Source organism: Bactrocera tryoni, chromosome 2, assembly GCF_016617805.1.
Source record: "Bactrocera tryoni isolate S06 chromosome 2, CSIRO_BtryS06_freeze2, whole genome shotgun sequence".
NCBI lineage: Eukaryota > Metazoa > Arthropoda > Insecta > Diptera > Tephritidae > Bactrocera > Bactrocera tryoni.
Genome location: NC_052500.1, coordinates 13,409,345 through 13,419,002, shown reverse-complemented (window position 1 = coordinate 13,419,002; position 9,658 = coordinate 13,409,345). Strand labels below are relative to the sequence as shown.

General features: G+C 36.8%; 3 protein-coding genes across 3 annotated transcripts; all 3 read right to left on the bottom strand.

Annotated features, from left to right (window-relative positions):
* Positions 1–454: 454 nt before the first annotated feature.
* On the bottom strand, positions 455–3,184 carry LOC120768418 (zinc carboxypeptidase-like). The gene is made up of 5 exons (XM_040095099.1): positions 3,006–3,184; positions 1,785–1,912; positions 1,237–1,621; positions 787–1,171; positions 455–668 (listed from the first exon to the last, which is right to left on the bottom strand). The coding sequence occupies exons 1-5, from the start codon at positions 3,168–3,170 to the stop codon at positions 457–459; spliced, it is 1,275 nt and encodes a 424-aa protein (XP_039951033.1). The 5' UTR covers positions 3,171–3,184; the 3' UTR covers positions 455–456.
* Positions 3,185–3,945: 761 nt separating this feature from the next.
* On the bottom strand, positions 3,946–5,607 carry LOC120769399 (zinc carboxypeptidase-like). The gene is made up of 5 exons (XM_040096375.1): positions 5,381–5,607; positions 5,181–5,308; positions 4,730–5,117; positions 4,278–4,662; positions 3,946–4,207 (listed from the first exon to the last, which is right to left on the bottom strand). Exons 1-5 carry the CDS (start codon positions 5,537–5,539, stop codon positions 3,999–4,001), a joined length of 1,269 nt encoding a protein of 422 aa, XP_039952309.1. The 5' UTR covers positions 5,540–5,607; the 3' UTR covers positions 3,946–3,998.
* Positions 5,608–6,726: 1,119 nt separating this feature from the next.
* LOC120769400 (zinc carboxypeptidase) lies at positions 6,727–8,410 on the bottom strand. Its single transcript, XM_040096376.1, has 5 exons — positions 8,246–8,410; positions 8,047–8,174; positions 7,598–7,985; positions 7,125–7,509; positions 6,727–7,025 (listed from the first exon to the last, which is right to left on the bottom strand). Exons 1-5 carry the CDS (start codon positions 8,402–8,404, stop codon positions 6,817–6,819), a joined length of 1,269 nt encoding a protein of 422 aa, XP_039952310.1. The 5' UTR covers positions 8,405–8,410; the 3' UTR covers positions 6,727–6,816.
* Between the last annotated feature and the right edge of the window lie 1,248 nt (positions 8,411–9,658).

The following is a 9,658-nucleotide window of genomic DNA, read 5'->3' as shown; positions in this document are numbered from 1 at the left end:
ATGTATAGTATAAGAATCGCAACTTACGCCGCGGGTTTGTTAACAATGTTTCGGAGTTTGCACAAATGAAACTTTTCGCATTCGAACTTCATCAAAATAATGGAGTGGTTCAGAGAGGAGATAATAGAGAGAAAGGTTTTTAGTCGCGCTGGTCTTACGATATATTTTATATGAGCCTAGGTGCGTCGTCCGACAGCCACTCTACATACCTAGCTACCTAAAACTGTTATAAGCTACTTCATTATAATATTAATATATGTATATAAATAGGCGAATTGAAAGTACGTCAGGGTGTTGCTAAGCGAATAGATTTCTGAAGTAAACGAGAAAGGAGCATTTTGATTATTCACAGAGGAGGTCATTCATCTCATGCAGAAACAAATGATCAATGGAAAATCCACTTATTAATTTTAATAAAATTTATATTTTCAAAAATTCTAGAATTTTCATTTTTCTTTAAATTGTATATTTTAATTCCAAATATTTCAATTCCTTGGCTTTCTCTACTAGAGCCAAAATACCCGCTAGTGTATCCTCGCAATGTGGCAATATTTGTATTGCCGGCAAGATAAAACCAAATCGTCCAGTATCACGGAATTCGATGGTGTAAGAAATACGTATGCCTTGTTCATTATAAACCCAATCTCTGGTGGAACCGGTGGTGTAATCTACGTAACAATGACAAAAAATATATAACGTCAATATATGCCTCCAAACTATTTATGCACTACACTACTAATATAATGCTTTAAAACTACTTTCATAAACTCCACTTGTCATACTTACACATAGCCGTCGCTGATGTGCCATACGTGTATTCCGTGTTGTAAGGCAACGCTTTGACAGCGTCTGAGTAAGCCTTAGCCACAGCCATTAAATCATCGTGGTTATCGGCTTGCTCAGTTGTGTGTCCATACGGTGAAAGCAGCACTTGACTATACGAGTGGAAAGCGAGATAAATATTTATGCGCTCCTTAATGCTGGTTATGTAATCGGCAATAGCTTTAATCTCTGGCTCTGAGAAAGGATGAGTGCCGGCATAAGTTTCACTGCACGGATCTGCGGAAGCACCACCACTTTCCATCCAATGTGAATCACTATTACGATTCGGATCAGCGCCAATGCAACTCGAACTCTCCACTGGTTGACGAGTCTTACGCCACATGCGGTCCTAAATATATATGCCTGTGTTAAATATGTGCTATTTCTTCACTGATGTTGTAAAATGGATTATACCGTTTCATGTGTGTAGACAAAGCCATCTACATTGAGTACTGGCACAATATACCAGTCATAACTCTCTGCCAACTCACGCACATCAGCATCCGTGGAAGTGAGTAACTCGTTGATATACCATGTCGCCGTAGCCGAAGTTATCCATTCACGTGCGTGTATGTTCGATTCAATAAATATGCCAGGGTTACCCTCCTTATAAGAGATTTTAATGCCGCGTATCTGGCGTCCTTCAAAAGACGTGCCAATATCTATGTGACTGGTAACTTCGGGGTATTTGGCAAGTATGTCGTCTAAGAAAGCTTCAATTGCTGATAAGGGATAATAACTCGTCCAACCAAAGGACAGATCATCGGTAGACTTAGTGGGCTGCTCATTGTCAATTAGACTGTTAATTTAAGAAATTTCGGTGTGATTAAAGTTTAAAAGTTTGTAAGAAGTATTATATTTAAAAAATCTTTGCTACTTTTGAGGTCAGATTTGTTTTTTTTTTTTTGAATTGGTTGTATCTGAACACCAGTTTTTACATATTATTTAGTTACTATACGTACCTCTGTACATTTGAGACCATCACTTGGAACGGTAGTTGATAGGAACGTGTAACATTTTGTAGATAAATAAGCTTTTCTGGATTTACCATTATATGGACTTCTTTATCATCGCTGTGCCATAAATTAAACTAATTGGTAAAATAAATATTATTAGCTAATCGCATAAAAAGTGGTAGCAACATTCCTATAGATATCTATATGACCGATACGTGATGGAATTCGACTTACTTCGTCGATAAAACATCGTTCAATGTATGTAAGAATAACGAATACAGGGTTTGCCCGGAAAGAAAGTAATAGGGCATGGGATGCCGGCCTTGGTTAGATAGCTGTACACAAGAAAGGCCGTGTGAGCCGAGGTGTTGTCGTGGCGCAACTTCCAATCGGCTGCGATGTCCTGTCGGACCTGATTGACCCTTTGTTTGAGTCTCTTGAGGACTTCCACGTAAAACTTGGCGTTGAAACTTTGTGCAGGAGAAACAACTTAATGGTGGGCGATGACTTTGATATCAAAAAAACAATAAGTATCGTTTTCATTTTGGATTTGCTCATTCGTCAGCCCTCCAAAAAGGCCTGGTGCCACCGAAACACAGCACTTCTTGTTGAAGCAAACGTCTCTGTCGCAGAATTATCGAGTTCCACATAGAATTTAATCGCATTCTTCTGCTCTAATGAACGCTGCATTTTCGGCTTGCACCACTCACAGAAACACGTCGCGTGAAAATGTTTCTTCTGACTTTCCAGGTGCTCAGACGCAACTGAAGAGCTGCTCGTTCGTTAGCTAGGAACGCCCTCTCCCGAATCCAGTCGGTGTGCACAAGCACCGAAGTACAGTCGTCGGACAAAACTTGTATGTTATATGAAAGTATGGGTGCTCGCTGAAGGATTATATGAAGCTTGTCTGGTATGAGTATACGTTGAAGGATTATGAAGATACTGGTATTCGTTGAGGGATTGTATGAAATTATGGCTAGTTTTTTTGTATCAATAGTTAAATATAAATTGTATATAAGTATCTCCAATCCAAATAATAGATTGAACCTATTACCCACACTGCAATTAATTTTATAGCTTTGTGTCCACTTATCAAACAAATCTCTTCACCTCGTAAATATCCCTTTCTTCACACAAAGCTCCCTTACTTCATTTCATTTTCACGTACGTACTTTTTACTATGTTTTTATTATATATACATATATATATAGCGATCCTTGTACTTACTCCTTTCACGTTTTCCGCCAATCCCTCGATGACTTGACGTTGTTTTGCATTTGCAGTTTGAATTTTGAAAACCTTAAAGTTATCATAGCGCACTTTGGATGCATCAGCTAGCACCAAGCATACGGCTAAAAATCCGAAAACTAACATTACCCGTGAAACTTTCATTTTGTCTGGCTGCTCGAAAAGGGTTGACTTACGACTAAAAGCACAAGTGGATTGAAGAATTGGGAAATACCTACAATCTAATTGAAGATTATAATCGATAAGCGTAATTTATATTTCCTGATAACTATGTGACCACATTATCAAGGTATTTAAGAATTAATTATCATATACATTATTTTTCTAAACGCATTAGAATATATGTACGTACGCCTTGCGATAAGTTAAGACCCTTGAAATATTAATCAAATGCTTCATATCCGTATGTGTTGTCGCAATGAAAAATAACTAAGAAAGGAGTTTTTCTACCAGGGAAACAGAGATAGCAAGTCTATAGCTATGGTTCTGCTCTCACAACAGCCGGTTCTACGCTACCTAAATCGACCCGGATTTTATCCGGCCAAGGACTGTACTTTTAGTTATGTTTTAAAACAAGGTTCTGTGTCAGTTGCGTCCTGATTTATGCTTTCAGTTTCGTCAAGAATGCAAAAATTATATTTTTATCAGGCACTGGTCTGCTAGATTTATTAAAAGCTTTGTCTAACTTTAAGTATAGCGTCTTCTAATTAGGGAACCTTTTATTTTGTGGGTCGATGTGAGAATTCTTTTTAGAAGCATAGTTAGTAATAATATCTTTATACATACATATATTTGGGAAAAAGTAGGTCTTTAGAAAATTAGATTTGTCAGCAGATTGACAAAAAAATATCATTTTAATACATAGTAAGCATAAAAAGGACATAACTCAACTTTTTTATTAATATATTATTTTATTCATTTCATTTCATATAAAAATTTACATATATCGTGTATAAATTTTAGCCTCTCAACTTATGTGTATTTAGGCTCGAGGTAACCCAATTCGTCGGCCTTTTCCACAAGTGCCAACAAACCAGTAAGAGTATCCTCACAATGTGGTAATATCTGTATTGGAGGTAGGATGAAACCGTAGCGCCCTGTATCACGGAATTCAATTGTGTAGGAAAGCGGAATATTTGCCTCACTATAGGCCCAGTCATTGGCACAACCAGAGGCGAAATCTGTACGAAATTAAAAATTGAAAACTTAGAGCTATACTGAACACAAAAATGAAACCCCACTCATACTCACACATCACATCAGCTGTTGCGCCGTAAGTATAACTTGTTTTATAAGGCAACTGGAGTACTGCATCGGAATACGCCTTCGCCACGGCAACTAAATCAGCATAATTCGTGGGGGGATCTATTGTCCAACCATAAGGTGTAAGTAAAACCTGACTGTATGAATGAAAAGCGAGGAAAATATTAATGCGATCTTTAATGCTCGTGACATAGTCGGCAAGGCCTTTAACTTCCGACTCCGAAAATGGTTGTGGACCACCGTATGTCTCGTCACAAGGATTCGAGGAAGCGCCGCCACTTTCCAACCAATGTGAATTGTAATTGCGATTCGGATCGGCACCAATGCAACTCGAACCCTCTACCGGTTGGCGAGTCTTACGCCACATGCGGTCCTAAAAATACATATGCTCGTGTTAAATGTGTGCTATTTCTTTAGTGATGTGGTACAATGGATTATACCGTTTCATGTGTGTAGACAAAGCCATCCACGTTCAGAACTGGCACAATATACCAATCGTGATTCTCGGCCAATTTTCTAACATCTGCATCTTCTGAAGAAAGTAGTTCGTTAATTAACCAAGTGGCCGTCGCCGATGTTATCCATTCACGTGCATGTATGTTCGATTCAATAAATATACCTGGGTTACCTTCCTTGTAAGATATTTTAACGCCGCGTATTTCGCGTCCTTCAAAAGACGTGCCAATATCTATTTGACTGGTAACATCGGGGTATTTGGCAAGTATATCGTCTATGAAAGTTTCAATTGCAGATAAGGGATAATAACGCGTCCAACCGAAATCGTTAAGATCATCTGCCGTTTTAGCGGTTTGCTCACCATCAATAAGACTTTGAAACAAAAATTGTGTTATTGTTGTTTTTTTTTTACAAATAAGTGTATTTAATATTCACCTTTGTACGTTAGAAACCATGACTTCAAAAGGCATATTATACGATCGTGTATAATTTTGTAGATATATCAATTTTTGTGGATTGACCATTATGTGGACCTCTCCTTTGCCACTGTGCCACAAATTAAACTGTCAATGATTTATGAATAGTTTCTTTATAATTTTTCATGCAATAAATTAAATTATAAATTATAAACCTACATTCTTTGAATCGCTAGCTAACTGCTCGATCCATTTTTGTTGTTCTAGATTTTGTGTCCTGATTTTAAAGACTTTGTAATTATCATAACGCACTTTCGTTGCACTGACGATGGCCATAAGCATGGCTAAAATGGCCAAAACAAATATTTCGCTCTTCATCTTGAACAGTTGGCCGTTAAAGCTTAACTAACTGCAGCTCGCATAATAGAAGCACTTAAGTACATGCCGTAATCACTAGATTCGCCTTATCGAAACTTTGAATTTCTTATAAAATTAATGGAGAATAGTTGCTTCATTGTATTTGAACATAAATTAATCCAAAACTTTATAAAGATAAGTAAACGGTATTAAGCTCAGTGCACACTGTAATATTTTAATAAGTTGGGGGGAAAACAGAAAAAGTAATTGGTCAGAAAATTACAAAAATATGCTGGGTAATAAGTGGTTGTCGAGAAGATTTAGTTAGAGATGTCGGAATAATGTTTATAGTCGTAAAACTGCTTCTTTCATTTGCTGTAAAGAACTGGCACTAACCAAAACAGTCAAGTAAGGTTGAGATATCCTCGAATTAGAACGTCACAAAGACGTGTTTTGTGATCTACGAAAAAAAGAAGTACCTGAAATTCATTGAAAGCATTTGCTCTTTTGTGGTTCTTACTCAAGTTGTTACTAATGGCTGATCCAAGTAGAGGTACTTTTCTCAATAGCCTTTTTTGACAGATCGCGCGTGAGTCGTGCCAAGTTGTCAGGTTATTTTTGTTCAGTATTGTTTGGTATTCATCATGGCAAGACTTACGCCTGAACAACGTTTACAAATCGTTAAACTTTCTTACGAAAATTCACGCTCTGTAAAAGATATGTTTCGCACGCTGCAACTTATGATCAACACAATCGGCGATCTTGAGACCCTGCATTCATTATTAGATAATATTCGTCCGAATAGACCACGTTCAGCACACAGTGAAGAAAATATAGCAGAAAGTCGATTCGGCGCCGTTCGCAGCGACTCGGACTGATGTAAGGAACGACTTGACTTTAGCCGCAGCAAACATTTGAAAGAGATAGTCTTCAAAAAGTAAATTCCAAAAAATGTTCTTTCGATATATAGCAAACATTCCCCATTAAATTTGAAGTTTCTATAATTGTTCTTTAAAAAGAAGGGATCGTCGAAATGGATCACTCTTCAACTCAGTTCAATAAACTATGAAAAGTTTTCTAGCAAATTGTTTTCGATATAGGTTTTAAGATGGGGAAACGTTTACTATTTTTTTCGATATACAAAGTTCATTATTTGGATTAAAGAAGCGAGACTGACAAATAAACAGTGTCAATGAATAAAGCGAACATCATTTTCATTTAATATTTATTTATTATTATTTTTTGTTTAATTTGTAACTCGAAATTTCTTACGTGTCTCATTAATAGCGGTCGACATTTTATGTGTATTTAACTTTCAGATAGCCCAATTCATCAGCTTTCTCTACAAATGCCAACAAACCGGCAAGAGTGTCCTCACAATGTGGTATTATCTGTACTGGAGGTAGAATGAAACCGTAGCGTCCTGTGTCGCGAAACTCTATTGTATAGGAAAGCTGGATGTCCTGTTCACTGTAGGCCCAATCATTTGTTGCGCCAGAAGCGAAATCTTAAAAAACAAAAAGTATGTAAAAAATTTAATAAAATAAAGTGTTGTTCAAATAGAAACTATGGATAGTTATTTGGCCGTTATATATCTCATACTTACACATTGCACCGGCTGAAGTGCCATAAGTATATTTCGTCTTATAGGGTAACTTTTCGACAGCATCCGAATAAGCCTCCGCTACTGCCATCAAATCGTCAAAATTGTCTGGGGGCGTCTCGGTCCAGCCATAAGGTGAAAGCAACACTTGACTATATGAATGAAAGGCCAACAGAATATTCAGACGTTCCTTAATGCTTGCTACGTAATTGGCTAGAGCTTGAATCTCTGGCTCTGAGAAAGCGTGTGTACCGGCATAAGTTTCACTGCAAGGATTCGCGGAAGCACCATTATTTTCCATCCAGTGTGAATCGTAATTACGATTGGGATCAGCACCAATGCAAGATGAGGTGCTTACAGGCTGTCGGGTCTTGCGCCACATGCGATCCTAATTTTTTGTTTTTTGAAAGTTGATATTTTTTTACTATTCTCATATAAATTGAATTTATCAGCATTTAAATAGAAAGCTCATTTACCGTTTCATGTGTGTAGACAAAACCATCCACGTTCAGAACTGGTACAATATACCAATCGTGGTTCTCAGCCAATTTTCGCACGCTTGCATCTTCGGAAGTGAGTAACTCGTTAATTAACCAAGTGGCCGTCGCCGATGTTATCCATTCACGTGCATGTATGTTCGATTCAATAAATATGCCAGGATTACCCTCCTTATAAGAGATTTTAATACCGCGTATCCTGCGTCCTTCAAAGGATGTGCCAATATCTATGTGACTGGTAACTTCCGGGTATTTGGCAAGTATGTCGTCTAAGTAAGTCTCAATAGCTGATAAGGGATAATAACGCGTCCAACCGAAATCGTCAAGATCGTCTGCCGTTTTAGGGGTTTGCTCACCATCAATAAGACTTTGAACACACAATTTTTTATTGTCGTGTTTTTCCATAAAATAATGTTTTTAAAATTTACCTTTGTACATTAGAAACCATGACTTCTAACGGCATATTAAATGATCGTGTATAGTTTTGTAGATATATCAATTTTTGTGGACTGACCATTATGTGGACCTCTCCTTGGCCACTGTGCCACAAATTAAACTGTCAATATTGTGTCCATATTTTTTTTAGAGTTTTCTTTCCACAAATTAATACGCAAATTAAAAACTTACATTATTTGACTCGTCAGCTAACTGTTCTATCCATTTTTGTTGTTCTAGATTTTGTGTCCTGATTTTAAAGACCTTGTAATTATCGTAACGCACTTTCGTTGCACTGACGATGGCCATAAGAATGGCTAATATGGCCAAAAGTATTAAGTGGTTCCTCATAGTGGCAGTTAAAGCTTAACTAACTTCAGCGGAGGTAATTTAAATGCTTAAGTAGTATTCGTAGACTATTTCGAATTTTATCAGGTATTTAGTGGCTGATAAGCCGATTTAAATCTACAGTTTTAGTGGTTAATCTAAATGTCTTTTATTGCTTGCTTAATCAGCAATAATTCGGTGTTATCGGTATTAATGAATTACTAATTATTTGCTAGTTTTTTGTTTTAATATGAGTAATTAAATAACAGCAAATACGTGCATATGTGGTAATTAATGGGGTATTCTTGTCTGGAGGCATACAGCTAATTTTTGAGCTGTTGTGAAAACGACCCGTAACATTTTACTATCCATTTTTACTTGTTCTTTATGTATTAACAATGTAAGAATACCGGAAAAAGTGTAAAAATAAAATTTCATAATTTTCATAAATTAGTAGCGGATTAAGGATGAATCTAAAAAATTGACACGTGATCATACCTACGATATTTAACTCTACTAGATATCGGAAACCAAAAAAAAAGTTTCAATCTAGAATAAACTCACATTGCCTGGATTTGCGAAATTCTTTTTTATTGTTTCGAATTTTTATAAATTTTCAAAATAGTGAAAACTTAAATTGGAGGATGCGGATAGTTCCAGACATTTACAAATCTGTAAAGAAGACTCTCTAAAAATTTCACGCAAATCGGCCCAGCAGACCTTGTGGTGTTTTGGGTATGGTTTTGAAAAAATTTCAGTTCCGGCCGAACCAGTTTGGATGCCGGGTCAGCTAATACTTACATATATCTGCGAAAATATTTTGAAATTGGAAAAGTCCTCTTGTAGACATATTCTCGAAAAGTTAAACTTTGTAAATATAAAAAAACTGTCAATAAATGTCGTTGCAGTTGTATATCTCCAGTGCTACCAATCACATTGTGTCATACTGTAGTATTGGAAAACCAAAAAAAAAGGTAAATTCGGAGAAGTTGAAAAAACAGTTACAGCTGTTCAAAATAAGTGAAAATAATGAGGAAATTAGCAATATTTTGAAATTTTTCTGTAAAAAAAGGATGAATGTCATGAAAGCCACCAATGAAATTTGTGAAGTTTACGGAGACGATGCTGTATCAGTTCGTGTAGCAAAACAATGATTCGCTTGCTTGCGTTCTGGACATTTCGGTGTGTCCGCTCTGGTCGACCTATCGTTGAAAAAGTCGATGGGGTTATGGATAAGATTGCCCAGAACCGTCACAAAGGCAGCCATGATATCGCTAA

Bases quoted from the DNA above. Each gene is read 5' to 3' on its own strand.
- LOC120768418 (XM_040095099.1), bottom strand. From the start codon at position 3,170: ATGAAAGTTTCACGGGTAATGTTAGTTTTCGGATTTTTAGCCGTATGC. The intron at 1,913-3,005 runs GTAAGTACAAGG...TTTACCAATTAG, and splicing joins TGGCGGAAAACGTGAAAGGA to TTTAATTTATGGCACAGCGA. The intron at 1,622-1,784 runs GTACGTATAGTA...TTAAATTAACAG, and splicing joins ATGGTCTCAAATGTACAGAG to TCTAATTGACAATGAGCAGC.
- LOC120769399 (XM_040096375.1), bottom strand. From the start codon at position 5,539: ATGAAGAGCGAAATATTTGTTTTGGCCATTTTAGCCATGCTTATGGCC. The intron at 5,309-5,380 runs GTAGGTTTATAA...AATCATTGACAG, and splicing joins TAGCTAGCGATTCAAAGAAT to TTTAATTTGTGGCACAGTGG. The intron at 4,208-4,277 runs GTGAGTATGAGT...AATTTCGTACAG, and splicing joins CGCAACAGCTGATGTGATGT to ATTTCGCCTCTGGTTGTGCC.
- LOC120769400 (XM_040096376.1), bottom strand. From the start codon at position 8,404: ATGAGGAACCACTTAATACTTTTGGCCATATTAGCCATTCTTATGGCC. The intron at 8,175-8,245 runs GTAAGTTTTTAA...CAATATTGACAG, and splicing joins TAGCTGACGAGTCAAATAAT to TTTAATTTGTGGCACAGTGG. The intron at 7,510-7,597 runs GTAAATGAGCTT...ACAAAAAATTAG, and splicing joins TTGTCTACACACATGAAACG to GATCGCATGTGGCGCAAGAC.